This window comes from Argentina anserina, chromosome 2 (genome assembly GCF_933775445.1).
Source record: "Argentina anserina chromosome 2, drPotAnse1.1, whole genome shotgun sequence".
Lineage (NCBI taxonomy): Eukaryota > Viridiplantae > Streptophyta > Magnoliopsida > Rosales > Rosaceae > Argentina > Argentina anserina.
The window spans coordinates 26,039,962-26,060,515 of NC_065873.1; the positions used below are offsets into that span (position 1 = coordinate 26,039,962).

The 20,554-nt window shown below is 39.7% G+C and overlaps 6 protein-coding genes across 8 annotated transcripts; 2 read left to right on the plus strand and 4 right to left on the minus strand.

Moving 5' to 3' along the window:
- Positions 1-606: 606 nt before the first annotated feature.
- Positions 607-3,662, minus strand: LOC126785264 (putative nucleobase-ascorbate transporter 10). The gene is made up of 14 exons (XM_050510892.1): positions 3,566-3,662; positions 3,383-3,480; positions 3,125-3,301; positions 2,927-3,027; positions 2,778-2,853; positions 2,486-2,545; positions 2,222-2,406; positions 2,016-2,112; positions 1,730-1,816; positions 1,585-1,643; positions 1,336-1,427; positions 1,153-1,230; positions 913-1,061; positions 607-825 (listed from the first exon to the last, which is right to left on the minus strand). The coding sequence occupies exons 1-14, from the start codon at positions 3,645-3,647 to the stop codon at positions 607-609; spliced, it is 1,560 nt and encodes a 519-aa protein (XP_050366849.1). The 5' UTR covers positions 3,648-3,662.
- A 739-nt stretch (positions 3,663-4,401) lies between these two features.
- On the minus strand, positions 4,402-6,981 carry LOC126784261 (uncharacterized). The gene is made up of 2 exons (XM_050509739.1): positions 5,418-6,981; positions 4,402-4,698 (listed from the first exon to the last, which is right to left on the minus strand). The coding sequence occupies exons 1-2, from the start codon at positions 6,820-6,822 to the stop codon at positions 4,670-4,672; spliced, it is 1,434 nt and encodes a 477-aa protein (XP_050365696.1). The 5' UTR covers positions 6,823-6,981; the 3' UTR covers positions 4,402-4,669.
- Positions 6,982-11,109: 4,128 nt separating this feature from the next.
- Positions 11,110-12,697, plus strand: LOC126783163 (uncharacterized). Its single transcript, XM_050508576.1, has one exon. It carries the CDS (start codon positions 11,567-11,569, stop codon positions 12,695-12,697), a length of 1,131 nt encoding a protein of 376 aa, XP_050364533.1. The 5' UTR covers positions 11,110-11,566.
- A 147-nt stretch (positions 12,698-12,844) lies between these two features.
- LOC126783164 (NADH dehydrogenase [ubiquinone] iron-sulfur protein 4, mitochondrial-like) lies at positions 12,845-14,180 on the minus strand. Of its 2 annotated transcripts, none has more exons than XM_050508577.1 (5): positions 13,991-14,180; positions 13,824-13,912; positions 13,392-13,521; positions 13,190-13,219; positions 12,845-13,035 (listed from the first exon to the last, which is right to left on the minus strand). In XM_050508577.1, exons 1-5 carry the CDS (start codon positions 14,144-14,146, stop codon positions 12,976-12,978), a joined length of 465 nt encoding a protein of 154 aa, XP_050364534.1. In that variant the 5' UTR covers positions 14,147-14,180; the 3' UTR covers positions 12,845-12,975. The 2 variants fall into 2 exon arrangements, with proteins under 2 accessions (XP_050364534.1, XP_050364535.1); XM_050508578.1 differs by having other exon boundaries at positions 12,929-13,035; positions 13,370-13,521.
- A 1,320-nt stretch (positions 14,181-15,500) lies between these two features.
- Positions 15,501-17,656, plus strand: LOC126783057 (F-box protein At3g12350). Of its 2 annotated transcripts, none has more exons than XM_050508440.1 (2): positions 15,501-16,517; positions 16,967-17,107. In XM_050508440.1, exons 1-2 carry the CDS (start codon positions 15,678-15,680, stop codon positions 16,979-16,981), a joined length of 855 nt encoding a protein of 284 aa, XP_050364397.1. In that variant the 5' UTR covers positions 15,501-15,677; the 3' UTR covers positions 16,982-17,107. The 2 variants fall into 2 exon arrangements, with proteins under 2 accessions (XP_050364397.1, XP_050364396.1); XM_050508439.1 differs by having other exon boundaries at positions 15,502-16,517; positions 17,018-17,656.
- Positions 17,657-17,859: 203 nt separating this feature from the next.
- LOC126805528 (LIM domain-containing protein WLIM1) lies at positions 17,860-19,831 on the minus strand. The gene is made up of 5 exons (XM_050532312.1): positions 19,585-19,831; positions 18,823-18,919; positions 18,685-18,725; positions 18,449-18,538; positions 17,860-18,351 (listed from the first exon to the last, which is right to left on the minus strand). Exons 1-5 carry the CDS (start codon positions 19,717-19,719, stop codon positions 18,142-18,144), a joined length of 573 nt encoding a protein of 190 aa, XP_050388269.1. The 5' UTR covers positions 19,720-19,831; the 3' UTR covers positions 17,860-18,141.
- Between the last annotated feature and the right edge of the window lie 723 nt (positions 19,832-20,554).

Genomic DNA, 20,554 nt, shown 5'->3' on the forward strand with positions numbered 1-20,554 from the left:
CTTATGAGGCTGTAATGGCCACTAAAGAGAAGCAAAATCCTGTTGGGAAGTACTGAAAATAATAATAATAATAATAATAATAATAATGTGAGCCAAATTATTTTCCAGAAAACAAAAACCATGTTTCAAGGGACCATAATATGATCAGTGGAGAGGTACTGGGGACACAACTGTCATATGAATGCAATTCCCTACTCAATATCTACTTCTTAAGTAGTTTGCAGTGGTCAGAATTAGTCCAGAGCTGTAGCCTTCATAGGTTCTCTGAGGATCTAGCCATTAACAATGTGATATGATATGTGTGGTGTAATATAGAGGCATTGCAATCAATCACAAGAAAAGCAAGGTAATGCGAATGAAAGATATTACCCAAAGTGCATATAAGTTAAGAGGAAAAGACTGATTATTTCCAAACACAATCCAAACACGATAGGACATTACAGATATGAGAGAAAATGTAGAAAAGTCTGTCTGGATATTTAATGAAGAGATGGAATGGTAGTACCAGACTGCATTAGAGAATCCAAAGAATGAATACAAGTGTACAAGCATATTAAAAAACTAATTGAGCAGATATTTCAATGCCCTTTATTTTCTTTCAGATATTTAATGAGCTGGGAAAAGCTTGTCCAGATTGCATGGTAATGCATAGAACTCATCATTTCTAACATCAGAACCATATACCCCGAACTTCGCCCACCAATTCAAGCCGCTGTCTTTTCTAGATGCATCATCTTCTCGGGAAAGCGAGCAGTCCAATATTAAAGCAACCAGCGAAGCTACTAATGTGTGAGACATGAAGATCACCGTCACAACATCATTAAACTGAAAAGCAATGAACAAGTTAAGTCAGGCTAATAAGGGTGTAAAGTTGAAAAAGAAGCTTTGTTTGACACAAATTAATGCTCTCACCCATCTAGGACCATAGTGAATATGCCCCAGCCTATATTCTCTGAAGTATTGTGGTACTGAAATTCCCATGAAGAAAGAGAACCCCAGTATAAATTTTGTTCTGAAACTGTTTAAGTTACAGAACTGCAGAAACCCAAGTCCAGCAGATGCTGTGAGAGACATCAATTAAACACTAGTGTGATATGTATACAAACACCACACAAAAAAGATCAGTCATGAAAATGAGGTGGAGAAACATACAAACATAGCCATATAGGATGCAGTGAAGAGCTGCAATGATTGGCATTGGAATAGATGCAAAAAGGGCTCCAAATTTTCCTGGTAAAAAAGATTTTTTAGGCAGCACTTTGAGATAGCATGTAGAATATGAACAGACAAGTATGGAGATTTATGTGAAATTCTGCTGAGAATTTGGGGGCATACCAAATATGGAGAAGAAAATCATGAAACCAGCTGAAATTTGGATAACTCTACGGCTTCCAACTCTTGTCAATGCTAATAGACCAGCATTTTCACTAGGCAGCAAAAATAAGCAGTGTAATAAGAAGCAAAAATCTGGTAAAAATGAAACTTGCGCATTTTTCATGTTAATAAGAACATACTATCTGAAAGAAGTCACACATATTTAAGAAAAGATTTCGAACACAAAAATGATGAGTTCAAGTTCCTTACACGGATGCAGTAGTGCCAGTAAGAGAACCGAACATCCCATTCAGAAAAACTCCAAGACCCTGAGATTTAAGATAAGAAAATCAAATTGGCAACGGAACAATAAGATTCATGACTTAAATATAGACATCAGTCCAAGACATCATACTAGCCAGCCAACACCGCGACCAACAACAGAAGGAGGTACAGGTGTGGCACTCGCGTATCTCGCTGTTGCATAAAATGTACCAGATGACTGCAGAATTGGAGGAGAATCATCAATTGAAATAGAGAGTATACTAATTTTATTGATATTTTTAGAAAAATATTTCTCAATCCAGTAGAAAAAGGTCCATAGATTGGATTGCATTCAGCTACAATTATATGATACATTATGTGCTACCATCATCGACTCATTTTGAATCATATCACATATAAAAGGGTATAATATTCACCTCTATGAGAGAAACTAAAGAGGCAGCAACCATCGCAAAAGCTTCTCCTGCATTAAAAGTGGGGCTTCCCCATTGAAAAGGATATGGGATATATATCCTGCATGTTTATGACAGCACCAAAAGACAAGGAGATCAACTAGTGTAAAATATATTCAAGATACAGTATCAAAGAATTTACTATCACAGTGTGCGTACACCTGTCTTACCAAGGAGATGCAGCAAGAAGGCCAGAACGGTCAGTGCGACAACTGATCTGAGTGCTTGCAGGTTTGTTGTCATAAACACCACTTGAGGTAAGAAGTTGTGCCAATAACCATACAATTCCAACAGAAAACATGACTGCGAATCTGTCAAATATCTGCCACTTGGTATTTATAAAACGAGATAGATACTGCAAGACATGAAATTATGTCAGTTTGGAGAGAAGAGAAGAGTAATATGCAGGCAAGTAGTGACTGATCAAAACTAACCTGTGAGATGAATACCACGATGATCAGCTCAGGAAGACCAAGTTCAACACAGCTTGCCAACTAGAAGCAAAAGAAGAGGAGAACAAACGAGTTTAATAGTGCATATTACACACGCTGTCTATAAACATAATGATATCAAACTACTTCTGCATAAATTCTTGCAGATTTTCAAAATGACAAGGAACACAGTAAAATTTGGGAAAACAATATACTCACATTATGATACATTAATAGTGCTAATGCTTAAAATGAATCCAAGAGCAAAGAATGAAAGATAGAGAGAGGTATATACCATAGGGAACCCAAGATGATAGAGACCAAGTCCAGCAAAGGTTATGTATGGCACTATAGAAAGAGGGCTAAGAAACCTAAATCCAAAAATTAAGACATTCAGGTCACATTACAATATACAGTTAATTGTATTAGTACTTCAACTTTTACCTTACGACATTTCTCCACAAGCCTAGGAAGCCCACAATCATCTGAAAACTGGCAGCGATAATTAGAGCTCCTTGTATGCCTCTCATACTTTGTAAAAACCTCTGGAAAGATAAATCCACAAATATCATGGAGTTGCAGATCTAGGAAACTAATTCCATAACTGATATAAACAAATAAACTAAGCTTCTAGTTGGTCACCTCATGAGGATCTGTGAATGCCTTGTATCTGTTAGCTAGGATTATTGAAGTTGTGGGGAGCACATAAGCATATGATCCGACGACCACTGAGGGGAGTCTGGTCCCAAATAGAGATTGCAACATTGTGTTCATCCCTGAAAGAAACAGCATGGTTTGTACCACCCTAGCCTTCTCAACCTGTGGAAGCGTACAACATTTAGTCCAACACTACATGGAACTATAAAAAAAAAATTGACAACTTAGAGAATAAGTCCTCACATCACCTCCGCCCATTTGAGGGACAATTATGTTGGGAATTAAGACAGTGATACCAAGATTTAAAAGGTAGTGCTGGAAGCCCAACGCTATAGCTTCAACTGCATAACAATGGATTCAAATAAAATAAATTCCAGTTATATATAAAGAGTTTAAAAGCCGAAAAAAGATGGTGAAAATACAAACTCCAAGGAGGAGGACTGTTAACACAGTACTGAACGCCCGGTAGCTGCTCTTTTAATGGATGCGGCAGCAACTCCTCGGCCATTTTGTCGCCGCTGCAATCCCCATTGTTCTTATTTTTCCCACTGCCACCCTTGTTGTTACTCTTGTGACTGTCGCAATCGCCACCGCCATTATTCTTGTCGTTGTTGCCGCCACAGCAGTGAGCCATGTCTTCTTAGCTCAGGGAGGTTGACAGAGGAAGGAGAAAGAAATAGAGTAAGTAAGGACTCCCATATTGCACACTAGCTCTGTGCGTACGCGGGAAGTAACTTGCAAGTCGACCGTTACTATTTCCTCAATGTTTTCCCTGAAGCGTTATGTAATTTGAATAATCGCATATTAATTGAAGATTTGTAATTTCTGTTAGGTAATCAAACATTGATAGCCGCAGTTCGATTCTGTTCCTTTGTTTCAAGGCCAGGAAATTAAATTTTAGATTCAAAATTTGCATGCGGTCATTGGAAATTCAAATGTGCCATGAATTCAGTATCTGTAGAACATATATGACTTTAAGTATTTGAAATCTTGAACAGATTTTTTTAGGATTTTTCTTTCTTTGAAAATTTGTCACAGGATTCTGTAGAGATCTCTATATTCCGTAATTGGAACACGTTCTAAATGACTAGTTTACAATGATGAGATAAAAATACTGCGGTAAAGAGGTGTCATGAAAGCATTTGGTGAGAAAAGAAGAACCATTCTCAAATCATATAGTATCTAATGTTAAAAACTATCTATCCAAATGATACACAATAGATCTAGCCAGATGATGTTTCAGCTGATGTATCAATGTGGGCATATCACTCCATGTGAATTGAGTTGCCTATATTAGAGCATCAACATCGTTTGTACATGTCCATCTTCACTACATCAAGTAAAAGTACCTGAATAGAGATTTTTTTGTTTTTTGAGAAGTACCGGAATAGTGATTACATCCAGCATAAAGCAGAAATTCTTTTCGCTGGATTTACAAGTACTCAACTATAAACACTGCATTACCACAACAATATCAGTCGGCAATCGTTTCACTTCCCTCTATTGAATCACTCTCCTTGAGCCAGCCGATTATGCATTCAGAGACTCTCTAGTTGAACCTGTAAACCGAAAGTTGGAAAGCAAATTTTATTGTTGCCAATACAGGATAGGAATTCTCCAATCTTACAAATGCAGGGGCACAATCTACTTGACTACAGAGTGTACAATTTTCTTCTTTAGTCATTATTACATTTTGTTGATTTTAGCACAGAAAAGTGTAATATCTTTAGTCTAAGATTTTTCCAGCAGTAACTCATATCCTACTTAGTCAATTATGAGATTATGATTACCATCTCAGTCCTCCTAAATTGGTTACCATTATAGGAGATTAAGTGTGAAAAATAACCACTTGATGAAATCACAACAGCCATTCTGGACCGACAGGATAGATTAAAGGTAACTTATACAAACAACACTGTCACCAAATATAATCAGAGTAGCTAAATTTGTCGCAAAACATTACATTACCTTCTGTATAGGAAATTCACTTCCAGACTACCAATATGATCAATATCTATTGTTTCTAATATTACTGAATACGAAATCTAACATTTTGTTTCAGATTGCCCTAAATACTTGGAATGTCTACATTGTGAGTTTCATTGTTTTTTATATTGATACGAGTAAACTGCACTTCACAGTCCATGTGCTACATTTATAAAAATTGTTACCTAATTGCACAATCTGTATTCATATATCCATATCTTTACAACATCCATAGCTAAACAGTAAACACACTAATAAGGAAACAAGACATTGTTTAGGAGTGAACTCTTACCAGAAATAGAATGCTCCAAGCTGTGAACTCCAGCAACATTGCCATCAGAAACCTCTCCCTTCTTAACCCAAGCCAGGCCAGCTGACTGTCTCGGTTTCTCATTCTTGTAACCCCAACCTTTTCCATTACCACGGTAATCAAACCTACTTGGCCTCCTCAACATTTTATGTCCTCTTTTACTATCTGCCTTCACCGATGAGTCCATAACTTTCTTCCCACTCTCATCCTTCCCATCCACATTATTGCCCTTCGGCCTGCACAATCTACCTTTCCCTCCTTCACTCTCACCAGTCATTGGCAATTCCGTAGCTTTTGGTTCACTCTCCTCTTTGCTATTAGCCGTCCTCAGTCTATCACCTCTTTCAGTCTCACCATTCTCCGACGCATCCTTAACTTTTGGCTCACTCTCCTCACTCTTGTGCCCCATCAGCCTATCACTCCCTCCTTCAGTCTCACCATTCCTCACTCTTTTGTCCCTTACTTTTGGCTCAATCTCCTCTCTAGAACCCCCACTCCTGTGATTTGGCCTACTCCGCCTATCACTCCCTCTTTCAGTCTCACCATGCGTCTCAAACTCCCTGCCTCTGGGCTCAATCTCTTCCTTGTCTCCCACATTCCTCCTATACGGCCTCCTCTGCCTATCATTCCTTCTCTCCATCTCACCATTCCTCTCTAAATCCCTAACTTTCGGCTCAATCTCATCGTTCGCACCCACAGTGCTGCTATTTTTGCTCTTAACCCTAAATTCACCGCCACCTCTCCTCTTCCCTCCTCCATTTCGTCTCAAACCATTACTTGCCTTCTCGCTACTCTCTTCACCTTCCTTCTCCTTCTCCTTCTCCTTCTTCTTCTTCTTCTTCTCCTTCTTCTTCCATCTCTTCTCCTCCTCCACCACCTCGCTCTTCCCCTCTCCCTCCCCGCCCTCGCACTCCGAAACACTCCGGTCAGCCACCGCCCCAACCTCTTTCAGTTCAACCACCAGCCGATACTCTTTCCGGTCAACCACCGGCCGACTAATCCTCCCCCTACTCTTCGCCACAACGACGCCAGCCGGCTTCCGCAATTTCGCCTCTTCTTCTTTGAACTTCTGCAGCCGTAGCTCCTCTTCCTTCTCCTGCTCCTCCTTCTGCACTCGCTCCTGCTCCTCCTTCTGCTCTCGCTCTTCCTTCTCCTTCAGGTATCGCTCCTTCAGCTGGAGCAGAGTGACGTAATTTGAAGGCAATTTCGCCTCCTCTTCTTTGAGCTGCTGCAGCGGGAGCTCCTCTTCCTTCTCCTTCTCCTTCTCCGCTCGTTCTCGTTCTCGCTCCTCCTCCTCCCTCTTCCTCTGCTCTTGCTCCTCCTTCTCTTTCAGGTATCGCTCCTTCAGCTGGAGCAGAGTGACGTAATTTGAAGGCAGAGCCTCCATTGGAACCGAAGCGTCACTAATTATCAGTGAACAGGAGATTTAGAGGCGCTCGCAGCTCGTGACTGGTGATTGAAAATTTGACTGACCTAATTTGGTACTGGACGATTTCAATCGCACCACTGTGATTGGGTGTTCAACGACGACGAGGAGTGATGAGTAGGTGAGTTTACGACGCAACTAATGCCCAGGAAACAACTGGGCCTATGTGGGAGTGGATGCAACATCACCAACCACTACAATCCTAAGCCCACTTCACGTAGAGACGAAAATCGTCGGTGAAAAAGTTTCTCACATCTCACTAGGGGTGGGCATAAAAAACGAAAATCTCGATCCTGTCCCGAAATTTGTAGGGACGGAACGGGACGGAGATTTAAAAACGTTCGTCCCGTCCCATTTCCTAATAGTGGGATGAGACGTGGGACGAATAATTTCTATCCCGCTTCGTCTCGTTCCACCTTTAATGAAAACTTAAAAATTCTTATATATTTGTATTAAAATGAAACTAATTTATGTTATTAATAACTCCAAAATTATATCAATTCAAATAATAATGGTAAATTATAATATTTTGAACATAATATGTATTTTTTGGTTAAAATTTTCATTATTAAATGTTATTTTGTTAATGAAAAAGTAAAAATATAGGTTTTTATTTAACTTTATAAGAAGGTGGGATTTGTCCCGTCCCGTCCCGATCCCGTTCCGTCCCAACCATGATAAATCCCGAATGGGATGCATTCTTAAAAACCCTCGTCCCGTCCCGATCCCGTCTCGATTCAAAAGAGTGGGACGGGACGTGAGATGAGCCCCGTCCCGTCCCATCCTGTCCCGTGCCCACCCCTACATCTCACAATCTCACATAATGTTATTCCAGAGGAAAATGTGTTGTTGAGACTAAGTTTTCTTTTCACCTTTTGCATTTCTTGCGGGGAGAACTAGGAATTAGGTCTAGGAATTTTTCACTTGAATTTGTTGTATCCTGTTGACATGGCAAATTGGTATAGAGGAGCGGATAATATGAAACAAAATTAGTGAGTTTTAGATTGTCATTTAATTAAATTCGGATAAAATTTGATGAAATTTGACATATCCGTTAGAGATGTTCTAAGTCGTCCATGTATATATTGTAATGATGATAAGATGTTACGTACATATCTAGAAATAAAAATGCGGTGCCACTATTGTGGCAATAAATGAACAATTATGACTTCATGCTTTGTGACATTAAGTAATCGCGGTGTCACTCGTTAACAGTATCATGACTCATGAGAGCAAATTCTCACAAACTTAATTTTTTTCATATGTCACTCGTTGCAGTCTTCTCTCATGCTAAGTCAATCTTACTCACGAAATTTTTTTGGCTTGATTAAATGAATAACAAGAGAAAAAAAATTAAAAAATAACTTAAAGCAACTCCAACCATGAGCGGCCCATGGGTTGTGCAAATTGTGCAACAACACAAGGCCTCAAATATGTGAGGGCCTCAAAAATAAATTCTCTAAGAGTCAGTTGGTTAAAACACATGTCTTCCAAAACCACGTGATTAGAGTCAAATCACCTTACTCACTTTTTTCCCTCAATTTTTGTTTAATTGTTCATCCCTCACCTTTTCTTCCAAAAAAAAAACACTCAATTTATAATCTATTCCCCTCTTGATCATGATAGTTTAATATATGACTTTGCATATAAGAGTGCTAGAAGATCAGTGTTCCGAAAGTAGCAGTAAGACATTAATGAGATGATCATGTCCTCTTGGTAAAAGTATGGTTTTAGTTAGTGCTTCTTTGTAATGACTTCTGTTACTTCTAAATATCAAGGTAATCAACATATCCTCTCGGTAAAAGTATGATTTTAGTTAGTGTTTCTTTGTAATGACTTATGTTACTTCTAAATGTCAAGGTAATCAAACATGTTTTTGTGCACACCATGGCTTATGTTTTTGCATTTGTGCTTGTTGTAACTAGACCTGAGGTGTGAAACTTAGATTTCTCTTAAAGCCATTTGAACAGAGATTATGTACATATGTTTTGTAAACATAGGATATGAGAATATTATTTATGTTGGAAGATTTGGTGTATTGTTTGTGTTTTTTTCTTTATGTACATATGTTTTGTAAACATATGATATGAGAATATTCTTTATGTTGGAAGATTTGGTGTATTGTTTGTGTTTTTTTCTTTCTATTAGGAGCAGAAATGTCTTAATAAATGGTCATTTGATATTGTCACCGACATGTGAGGTGTCTTTGTCATTTTTGACAAATTTCTACTCCAATAAACATAGCTCCACTTTTGAGAACCGGTGGGTTTGTAATATCGACATAGGTTGTGTTTGACGCAGCTGTGACTTATAAGATAAGCTGACTTATATTTATTTATGAGAATAAGTTACTGATAAGTTAAGTAGCTGACTGTTTGGTAAACTGATTTAATATAAGTGACTTTTAGTGACATTTAGTGACATAAGCTTTCCATAGTGTTTGGTAAACTTAAGCTGACTTATGCTTTGTATTCGTATAATGACAATTTTAGACATCAAATGATTTCAAGTTTTTTTTTTCCAAGAATATATTTTCTCTCTTGTTTCTTTGCAAATACAATATAACTTTTTAATTTTCTCTTTTTTCTATCACTTCCCCTTATTAGTATTTTAACTTTTATTTTCTTATTGACTTCAAGTAACATTAATATAAGCTAAGGAGCTTATAAGTCCCGCCAAACGCGATCATAATATAACCAAACAATTCTATAACAGTATTTTCATTATAATAGCAAAAAGGGGTACAATCCATTTCAGATCTGAGAAATCACATAAAGCGTCTAATATTTTAATCTTAGCTCTTATTACATACACTGATGACGATATAATCTACTCTATCTAGCATCATGTGATTTCACCAATACACCTTACTTTATATAACATTTCTCATAGCTTCCTCATCTGGGCCAGAAACGCCTTGTACTTGTTGTTAGCCTTAGCAAACATCAGCTCAACCTTTCCAGACCTTTGAAAATCCATGCCAGCGTTGGTCTCCCAATTATGAGTGTGAAAGCAAGAAAGTAAAGTAGATATGAGAATTATTTTATCTGTTAATAATGTCATATTGATTTGACATTATGGTTGAAGTTGCTCTAATAAGTTGAAGAAATTAAATTTTTAGTTTGAATGATTTCTCATTTGATGACTCAAATGAGAGGGGTACCACTCTATTTATCATTGTCTCCTCATTTTATCTATGTTTTCTAAAGAATTGTAGATATTTAAGTATAGATAATTATATAGAATTCTATACATATTTAAGAGTTCATAGCCACCTTGAGTCTCTTAGAGTTATCTATAGACTTCATAATCTTTTCGGAGACTTTCATAACCTCCCACGTACATTTATGACCCTTCTAAAGGCTTCCATGACCATCCTAAATACTTCCGGGCACTTATTTTGATTCTTGAGATCGTATAGGAAGATGAGTACATTCCTTTTATTTTGGATAATGAGAATCAAAACCACTCAAAACACAGAAATAATATTACATTCTCGAAACTATATACATCTAATAATTTCACGTAAGTTATCCAACAACCTCTGTTACATGCGCTCTAACCTCGAGTATCCATTCATAATTTAGCAAGCAGATCAATAATTTGGTTGATCTCACAATAAATGTGATTAAACTTATAATGAGAAAACTAACTAATAAGAACTATGCATGAGCTAATTTCAAACCACATAGAAGATGCCCCATATTTCATATTTCAGAAGGAGAGATGAACCTCTTCTCTTGTTCCTTAATCAATCAAGGTATAATGGTATTACCCAAGAAAAGAAGAGAAGATGACCCAACAGTTGGCAAAACGACGTCACAGTCGAAGAAGACTAACAAGTCCGCCCCATGGCTCAGTGAACGCTCCAATGGAACAGTCCAAGCTCGACATCGGCTGTTTCCTTTCACACCTCCCACGCAACCCTCCACCTCTTTGTGACTTGGCAACCCGCCAAGCCACCGCAACGGCGCGCTAATTAGGAGGAGCAAAAGCGTCGCTTTATCCTACCCCGACTCACAAACTCCACCACCTCCGCCGCCACAGGCCACGTGTTAACCCCATTCCCCTCCCTCTGCCTGTCAGATTAAACATTTCCCACCTCCCGAGGCCTCACCCTCCAATCACATTCTCCCTCATCCTTTGCATGCCCCGGAAGCCGCGGCGACGACACGTCGAACAGGTCCAAATGCGACCGACATGAGGCCCAGGGGCAGTGTCGTAAATTCATACTAGGGGTACAAAAACGGCCAAACCAATCGTGATAGGTGTATACACGCATGTGCCTCACTCACACGCGTTATGATGAGGCCCTTCCGAACTGAGAGAGGCATGCAAGCCAGGTTTTTGATTGGGTGTCGAGAGCTAATGTAAACAGTAAAAAATGAAATGGCCCACTATTACAGTCACTTACAGAGTAAAACCCCACATGTGGTAATTGCTAGTTCCACAATGGGTACGTGTTTCTACAATTCCAAGTGTCCCCCTCTCCTTCCTCTCTGCTCCATGCTGCCCTTCTCCTATAGGCCACCTCCCTCCCTTAAAACAACCGTTTCATCATCCCTTTCACAAAAGCACTTACCATCTTCCTCTGCCCTTGCCATCCCTCACAGCTCTCTGCCTTCTACATTCCTCGTTCTAAGGCTTTTGCCATTGCAGAACTTGAGCTTTGTGCAGCTAGCTGAGATTCGAGAATTTCGCAACCATGATCAAGACACTGAATCCTTACAACTCCACCAACACGGCAAAAACCGCTGAGATTATGTCCAGGTACAGGCCTATAGCACCGAGGCCTGAGACTAGTCCGATCACCCCCACAGGTGAGAGCCCTGCCCTGTCCCAGAAGATCAGGGACTCCCCTTACCTTAGGAACCTCTGGCCTCAATTGCAGGCAAGACCCACAAGAACCAGGAAGAGAGGGCGAGCTGCAATTTCGCCACCAACCCTGAAAAGGCAGAGAACAAACCATGTCTTTGGGCTCTCTCCTGCTTGCCATGTCACCTCCCCTGTCAAAACTCTAACCTTGGATGGTTTTACTCATCCTCTCACACAGCTTGCATTGCCGAACCAGCTTGGATCAGCCAGCACCTGCCTAGAAAGCACCAGTCTGGTGACTCTGCCTCTTCTATCTTACCCATCTTCACTCTCCATTGTCCCTAACCAAGCTGTGGTGACCAACCAAGCAGCCCCGCCGGCTGAACTCAATTTACCGAGACCTTCTGGAGGAGATGAGAAGCTCATAGATTTGAACTCTGAAGCTGAAATTCCAGAGGAGAAGGATCTGCTGAAGCAACTGCAAGGAATCCCATCCCCTACTACTCCTACCACCCCCAGTGTCATATCACCTCAGCCAATTCGACCTGTGGGCTCGAGCATTAGTGTCGGCTGCATCAACACAGACTCAAACTTAGCCCAAGCTGTGCAAGCTCCTAAGAAGCCAGAGGATGTAGAGTCGGAGGTGGAGTTGGAGGCACTGCCGGCGATCATTTCAGATTCACACAACAAGGTGAGGATGGCAAATGCAGCTTACAAGGAGATGGTTGGTCAGCCAGAGTGTTCCTGGCTCGATTCGATGGTGGCGACCTCGTGCAAAAGGATCGGTGGGGAGGTTGCACTACAGCTTTCGGATACAAGGGTGCCAACTTCATCAAATGGGTTTTCATGCTGGGTGAGGATTGAGTGGGGAAATGAAATGGACAAGCATGCTGTCAATGCTTTCTGTGATGTGATGAAACTAGCCTGCGAGTCCAAGGACTACCTCTTCACTTGGAGGTTCCACACCCACAGCAGAGAAGCTTCTCAGTCCAGTTCTAATGAAATTGCATCTTGTAACTAAATGTAGTCTAGGTAATGTAGCTTAGTAGAAGCTGAGCAGTATATATCTAGTACTCATATATTAAGAGGAAATATATACATAGTAAGCAGGCTTTCATGTAGGATCTAAAATGTGTTATTGCACTTGGTATAACCTTGTTCATTGCATTGTTATTTTCAGATAAATCATAGACAACAACATACCAAGATATAAACGAGTCTAGGAAAACCAAATTGGAACAAGAAATCAAGCTCATCACCCACAGGCCTCAGAGCTTTGGGATCTGATAATTACACAATTCACTTCTCCTCGCTCTTTGGTAGCCCCTTCCACTTGAAGTTGTCTGCATAAGTCTTGACCTGAACATGATCAGAATATGTGACGTTAATATAGAACGACATTGAAAACAAATCACATACTACACATACATAATCAACAGAAGCTTAAAAGGAAAATTTATAAGGAAAATCCATATATTCATCTGTGCAAGTGTGTGTACAAGAAGATTCGTACCCTTAGAAGTGGAGTGTGACGCTTCTTAACCTGCACAGCAGTCAAAAATTGAATCCTTAAGCTATGTATTCCGCAAGAACTAAAATCAAACGCCAACAAAGATTGTACATTGTGTGAATTATGTTCTACACCATCTCACAACAAAACTGGAATAAAAATGATCTAGGTTACAAAATTCACTAGAATTCGAGTACGAACGAACCGTATAATCCCAGCCATGTTTCTCAGCAAATTCCTTTGCAGCTTGTTCACTTTCAAAACTCAGTCCTGCATCACCCACATTGGCATAGGGATCACCTGTGGATGTCCAACCCATCAATGGATTTTCCCATCTGTCAAAATGTCAACCAGAAACAATATGAATTAGTATATGCTATGCACAGTGATGAAATTGAAGATTGCCAAATGCAGCTAATGAAGTTTGAAGCAAACTTACATATACTCCAATAATTAAAGTACTTGAACACTAATAGAGCATATGTAAATGTATTGCAGCAGATAACTGAAATGGGATAGAACAATTTGGGGGCTAATGCTCATGAACTAAAAATACTACTGTAAAATCTATAGAAGAATCTGATCCATCAATCCAAATCTTCCTGCAAAAATTGTTAGGAATAAAAAACATACGTACTTCTGTGTAGAAAGGAAATTAATTTTCCATTTCCCAACTTTCCCAGAACCTTGTTGTGATGCTGTTCGAGCAGGAGAGTATATTACGACCTGGGCATGCCCAAATTGAAATACTTCAAATTAAATTACTCTAACAATAACCAAGATTAATCATAAAAAGAGCGTTACCCTTCTTTTGAGATGCTGTTCGGGGATTCCAGAGACGATGCCGATATCGGGAATCGTGGTCTCCACCACCGTGTGAGATTCCGACGAGATCAATCTGGTCCCGGAGAAAAGTGGTGATCGGAATTTGGTGAACCCGTGTCGTAGAGAGCTCGCCATTTTTGGTTAGAGAGGGGCAACTTCTACGATTTTGGTTTAAACGAAGCAAAATCGGGAATCAGTAGATGACGCACCAGAAGGCCGAGAATGAAGTAATTATTCTCTCTATTCGCACGGCACGTGTCACTGTTATTTTGTGTATTTATCTAAACATATTACGTCATGATATAATTAATATATACGCGATCACAAAAATTTATTTATATGAACCAATTAAAACTAATTACAGTAAAAATATAGACCAATAATATTAAATTAATAAGTCAGGTGGCGGGTAAAAAAACAACGTCAGAACTCAGAAGTCCGGGTATTCTAATTTATCAAGCCCACCGGTCAATCAATTTCATAAACAAATCGTGACGAAAAATGTAAAGAGTTTTGAGTGCACGGCAAGTGAATATAGCAATCTAATAGAAATTGTTAAAATTGATAATAGATGCTTGGTCCTCAAGTTATATTGACGATTAGAATTGAATCATGCGGTGCATACAACAATTCCTAATGAAAAAGATGATGATTTACTTTTGTTGACTTAGTATGTAACATATCTTTAGCCTCTCAAAATTATTTTAATGTACATAACATTTCGTTATAAACACAAATCAGCAGCCTGGGTCTTTTTAATAGAGACTTGAGGCATGCAACAAAATGCCAAAGACTCGAGGCTATACCCCTGACGAAAACCGGACCAACAAGTCAAAAGCGACACCATAACATCGGTGCCGAAAATGACCTTTGCAAACCGGAACTTGAACGACATCTCCTACCGCAAATAGAACCACCATCCCCTCTCGATCCACTACCAACAATTCCCATGCTAGGGCACTAACTGACCCACCATAACTCTCGTGCAACAACCGCGTTAATGAATGTGCAATCGAAAGGGCATTAAATTTATTTTCCTAATACCCTAGAGTGATTTAAGTTTTTGCGAAACTCTCAAGAACCTCAAACAACTAACTTGTTCGAATTGAGATGAGAATATAGTCAAATTAAATTAAGAATTCAATTTGCCTACAACATAACAATTTATTATCTATAGACTAAAGTGGAATTTAGATGGAAGAATATGTGTCAAATACAATGACCATGTAATATATCTTACCATATACCTAATTTTGTGGCATAAATTAGAATTTAGATGGAAAAATGTGTCAAATACAATAACCATATACACTGTAATATTATCTGGCGGATAAAATTACCATTACATAATTTGTGCCGTAGAATCCACCTTACATCGCGGCCAGAAATTTGAGTTACCATAAGTCACATTCTGCTGAATGACACTTGTACCCCTAGCGATTCCCTGCATTTACTTCCTTACTGTGTTCTTAGCTCTATGCTCTCACCGCATCGAGGAATCATTCCTCACCGCATCGAAGAATCATTCGTTCTTCTCCAAGAATCTACCAAAGGCTCAATCCACCACTGAACCTCTTCCTTATACAACTCTCCCTCCTCCCAAATCTCCCACCCAGCTTTAATCTCCGCCGTGAAAAAGAAAAATAGAAAGCCTCAAATTGCAATCATGGAAGACCCAAAACTCAACAACATTGAGGAATCAAACGGCGCCGTTTCGTTCTCCGATTTCCCTGAGGACGTCCAGCTCTGCATCCTCTCCTTCCTGACCCCACCGGAGCTCTCCAGCTTCGCCTCCACCTCCAAACGCTTCGTCTCGCTCTGCAAGAACGACGCCAAGCTCTGGTTCTCCATGTGCGACCGCCGCTGGGGCTCCAAGACTCGGATCAAGAAATGGGGTGACGGCAATATCACCTACCGGAATCTCTACCAGACCCTCAGCCGGTGGGAGAGCCTCATCGGATTCTGGCGCCAGGGCGGCCAGGCCACTTCTCTGCCGTTGATCTTCTTCGAGTGGGGCCCCTCGTTCCTCGCCGGGTCCAGGGTCTCTCCGGCCAAGGACGGCAGCTACGGCGTCGTGAAGGCGCCCTTCTTGTGGATGAGCCTCTCGCCGGAGGGCGAAGTTGTCAACTATCTCGACCCGGAGACCAAGTTTTCCGACAAGGATTTGGTGCCGGTGAGCCTGAGCCTGATGGGGAGCACGCATTTTGTAGTGGAGGAGGATGTGGCCGGAGCTCGGCCGGGTTCGAGTGCGGTGATCATTGAAGGTGCGATTGGTGAGGACTTGATTGGATATGATAGTGGGTCCCCCGGGACGTCGCCGGGGTCGCCGTCGGAGATATATCAGTACTTTGCGAACCGGACGAGCCCCGGGGGAGAGAGGGCGACGAGGAGGCAGAGGAGGAGAGAGAAGGAGAAGCAGCTGAGGAGGAAGTTGGAGTCTCAGCATTTTGTTAAGATTGTGGATTGCTCGCCCACGCCGGCTCGGCCTCTGCAGGGCCTCTGGAAGGTTCCCTTTTCTCTCTCTGACTTGATTTTTGCCGCTGAATTTGGAGTTTTGGACGTTTCAGTTTAGTTAGAGATAAGCATGTTAACTTTTCGATCCTCATTTAGTTATTTTAGCTTTGGTAAATTGGTTGCTTAGACTAACTGTTTTGTTTGCTTGTTTGAAGAATAGATGAAATCTGCTAGTTAAATGGTGATTACATACATTGGCTGTAATCTATTTCAATATCATGACCACAATTTCGTAGTCATTACCTCAGTTTTTATAGTGCTCGGAGTTTTACATTTGATGCTTATCCTTCTGAGACTTATTTCAGTAAAATTCCAGTGTCTGTTAGGAAAGTTTGGATTAATATTTTCAAGGAACATAATCAGCCAAACTTATTTAGTGCTTGAAGTATTTTATAGTTCTTGCTTCCCTTGATTTCTTATTACCGATGGTGGATTCAAAAGAGATGTCAAGTGTGACTCAATTGAATCCCGGTCAATTTTCTCTGTCTACAGGGGATATATGATGATATGAACTTGGGGTTTTATCTTGTTGCATATGATGACATTGGGGGCATCTCCTGCCAAAAGGTTTGCGACTCGTCTGGTCACGTGTGCACGGGAGTTCGGGTTATGAGTAAGCACCCAGTCTTTTGGACAACAGATCTTACTTATTCCGAGTCTCCATTTCTCCCAGAGGAAGAAAATTTATACAATAGTCGTATACATCTTCGACCAAATGCCACAGCAGATCACATTCACCAGCTCACAGGAATTGAAGTGGTCTCTCGCATTCTTTGCATTAACTTAAGTTATGATCTGGCCATTCCATACATGATAAGGACTACCTCAAACCCAGTGAATGCACAGGGAAGGGTTTGGCAGTATGGGGATGGAACATTTGGATTTGGGTCTCTTCAAGACAGTTTTATCAGGGACTTGAAGCATATCACCAAGAATGGTAATCTTCTTGATATTATGTAGCCTTTAGATTGTAGTAGTGTTATTGATGCACACTACTTTGTGAAAGGTGTTATTTTTTTTGTACAGACACCAACTTTAGCTGTGTGCCACTCTGCTCGGTGGCACAGTACAATATTTGTTGACACAATAATAAGAATTCTGGCATCACCGATTCAGTGATCTTTCCAATTACCTCTTGTCTCAATTGAATTTCTATTCCAAGTTCATTATTTTGAAAATTGGCTAGCTTCATATCCGGTTGGTACTTCAGTTTTCGGTTCTTCTCATGAAAAACAGCCTATATAGCTCGCTACTGGACTTGCAGTTTCAGCTTTGTAGAATTTATGTTCCAAGCTTCTTCTATCTAAAAACTAACTGGTTAATAAGTGGGGTCATTTATGAAATGCTCCTGTGTCCGGAGCTCTCAACATATATTGAATTTCAGTAGGAACAATATAGAGAGTACAAATAAGCCTCATTCTGCATCTCATCTGAGAAAATGCTTCATAACCTCACAGCAAAACCCAAAAACAATAAATGAACAGCACGCTTGAATTCTATATAGGATTCCACCAATTTAGATTGCAAAGAAATGGTAAAGTATGAGGGACATCTCCATGATAGAGGGCAGAGAAAAAAGGGATCACTACTGTTTATCATCCATTCTTTGTTTCGATTCATATTTCAGCAGCAACTTGTGTGGCCTTCTCATGGTCACCACCACCCTCGAGCTGGCTCAAGTTTCCTTTCTCCCTGATCAGTTGAATGTGGTGGTGCTTGCAGTAGAGGCGGCCCTCGTGCGCAATGTAGTTGGATGGGCTGATTGTACACCCTCCATGTGTGCATTTGAAGCACATCTTGTGGTAGGGAGTACCATTCACCGAGACCTTTTAATAGATCAAATTTTGAAGAAATGTCAGTGTAATTCTTGCTTGAAACTGTATGACATGATTGTAATTAGTTACAGCTAGAAGTTGGCGTTACCTTTTCTGTTGGATAAACAGTATTCTTGCAACCAAAGCATTTCTCTCTGGTTCCTCCAAACATACTTGAAGCTTTAGCCGCGCCAGGTTTCTGTTAAAACAAGTCTCTGTCAAGAACTCAAGATCAATGCTGAAAAAATACTAAGAAGTTTGTTTTTCCGACAAGGATAGATACTATGGAGTTCAGTATAATGCATACGCTAGCAGTCTAGCACTTGACTTCAGGGGAGTACATACCTCATTATCAGGTCTCTCTGGTTTTACAATTTTTGGTGTGCCTGAGAAGGAAAACAAAGTACAATAGGAAAGTGATCCAAGTAAGTCACTTAAGAGAAATAAAATATTAGTTACTTGGGCAAATGCTATGTGAAAAACCTTCAAAGCTTTTGTCAAGACTGCCGGTTCTTTTGAAGATTTGGTCAAAGTGTGGCCTGCAGTAAAGTACTCCCTCAAAAGAGTTGTAGTTGCTGAGCTGCAATTTGATGGAGCAGCATAAGAAAACTACAAATTCTATGCTGTGCAAGTTGTAATTGGCTGTTTGTTCTAACTTCTAATATTTAAGATACAATTTAGCAAGTTAGTCCAATAGTTGGAAGCATCCAACGGATGGAGACGATCTAAAACAGAAACAGTTTCTAAAATAGTGATAGGGATCACACAGAGTTATAGATAAGTCCAGAAAAAAAATCTAGAATTGAAAATTGTGTCAAATTTGTGAATAATTGTTCACCAAGACTTATAGATAAGTCTGACAAATCTCTTATGTTATTCAGTTCTTGGGATTGAGCTTTGGGGTCTGATCTATGAATCTATAACATCAAGATGCAGTTGACAACTTTAGAGCTTCAATGCTTAAAGAACATGTATTCAAGACAAGCAACATAAACAGAGGTCTGTTCAAAACCAGAAAGAAGCAAGCAAGTCAAGCAGCTGATTCATACAACTGGAAATCTGAAGAAATATAGTCTTACTGAACAAAAATATCACTCTACTGCCTAGTACAAGCCATACGAAACCTATTCTGATATCAAAATCACTGTGATGATTGATGTAATACAAAAACATAATACTAGCTCATTTCAATGATTGTAGAAGTTGCTTTTGCATTGAAACTAATATATATTGAGAAACATTTACCTTGAGGGTTCCTTTGCAGTGGTGGCATCTGAAGCAGGCTTTGTGGAAGATTCTGTTATCAGCTGTGAGCTTATCCACCAGATACACGGTTTTGTCACAAGCCATGCACTTCTGGGTTGTTCCTGCAAATGCCATTTTTTTTTCTTCTTCTTCTTCTTGTTCAGACTGACTACTACTCTAATTGAGCTGAGGAAAATGAATGATAGAGAGTAGAGAATATGGGGGTTTGCTCACTTGCTGGGACCAAAAGCAACAAGGGTGTAGACAGATTAAAGTAGGGTGCTGTAAACAATCATGGGGTCCCAATTTTTAAGCACTCACCTAACAGTCTGTTAGATATTTTTCTACAACTTCAACCTTTGTCCACAAGCTCATTTTCAGCAAATATATGTGCTTAATAGTGTGAAGATTGATCAAACAAGTATATAACTGCATACAATAAACCATTTTTCATTTCATAAATCAAGTAACGGATTAGGTTAGGCAAATTTTCATAAAGCTAGCTAATTGCCGTCTCAACCTTAATTCCCCAGTCCTCTAAATACATAAAAAGCCTTGCATTTGCCTTCATTGTGCATTATGAGCGTATGAGGTGTTAGCTGGAAAATTAACACCTCATCATGAAAATAATATTTAGATCTCCCATCATGAATTTAATATATATATATATATATATATATTATAGATGTCCCATTCAATAATTAGTTCAATAGTTGTATAAATGAGGTTTGTTCAGAAAGAATATGGCTATTTATAATTCCATTGCTTTATTGATTAAATTTCATGGTTAATTAGGTGTGTAACAGTAATTAGTGGGATACATGTTGTATGAGGAGTGGCAATAATGGGTAACACATCTGATCAAAGAGACCTTTTAGTAAAATTGAGCTTGAAGGAATTGCAACAATCATTTCTTTTTTTCTTCTCCCTTTAGTTTGATGCTGCATGTCGTTCAAATGCCAGCATTTCA

Coding starts and splice junctions, on each gene's coding strand:
- LOC126805528 (XM_050532312.1), bottom strand. CDS start 19,719: ATGGCATTTGCAGGAACAACCCAGAAGTGCATGGCTTGTGACAAAACC. Junction 18,920..19,584: donor ACTGCAAAGGAACCCTCAAG/GTAAATGTTTCT, acceptor ATCAAATTGCAG/CTCAGCAACTACAACTCTTT. Junction 18,726..18,822: donor TCTTGACAAAAGCTTTGAAG/GTTTTTCACATA, acceptor TTTCCTTCTCAG/GCACACCAAAAATTGTAAAA.
- LOC126783163 (XM_050508576.1), top strand. CDS start 11,567: ATGATCAAGACACTGAATCCTTACAACTCCACCAACACGGCAAAAACC.
- LOC126783057 (XM_050508439.1), top strand. CDS start 15,678: ATGGAAGACCCAAAACTCAACAACATTGAGGAATCAAACGGCGCCGTT. Junction 16,518..17,017: donor CTCTGCAGGGCCTCTGGAAG/GTTCCCTTTTCT, acceptor CTCTGTCTACAG/GGGATATATGATGATATGAA.
- LOC126785264 (XM_050510892.1), bottom strand. CDS start 3,647: ATGGCCGAGGAGTTGCTGCCGCATCCATTAAAAGAGCAGCTACCGGGC. Junction 3,302..3,382: donor CTCAAATGGGCGGAGGTGAT/GTGAGGACTTAT, acceptor ACGCTTCCACAG/GTTGAGAAGGCTAGGGTGGT. Junction 2,854..2,926: donor TTGTGGAGAAATGTCGTAAG/GTAAAAGTTGAA, acceptor TTTTGGATTTAG/GTTTCTTAGCCCTCTTTCTA.
- LOC126784261 (XM_050509739.1), bottom strand. CDS start 6,822: ATGGAGGCTCTGCCTTCAAATTACGTCACTCTGCTCCAGCTGAAGGAG. Junction 4,699..5,417: donor CTTGGAGCATTCTATTTCTG/GTAAGAGTTCAC, acceptor TTCGGTTTACAG/GTTCAACTAGAGAGTCTCTG.
- LOC126783164 (XM_050508577.1), bottom strand. CDS start 14,146: ATGGCGAGCTCTCTACGACACGGGTTCACCAAATTCCGATCACCACTT. Junction 13,522..13,823: donor AATTTCCTTTCTACACAGAA/GTACGTATGTTT, acceptor ACATTTTGACAG/ATGGGAAAATCCATTGATGG. Junction 13,036..13,189: donor GTCACACTCCACTTCTAAGG/GTACGAATCTTC, acceptor GATCATGTTCAG/GTCAAGACTTATGCAGACAA.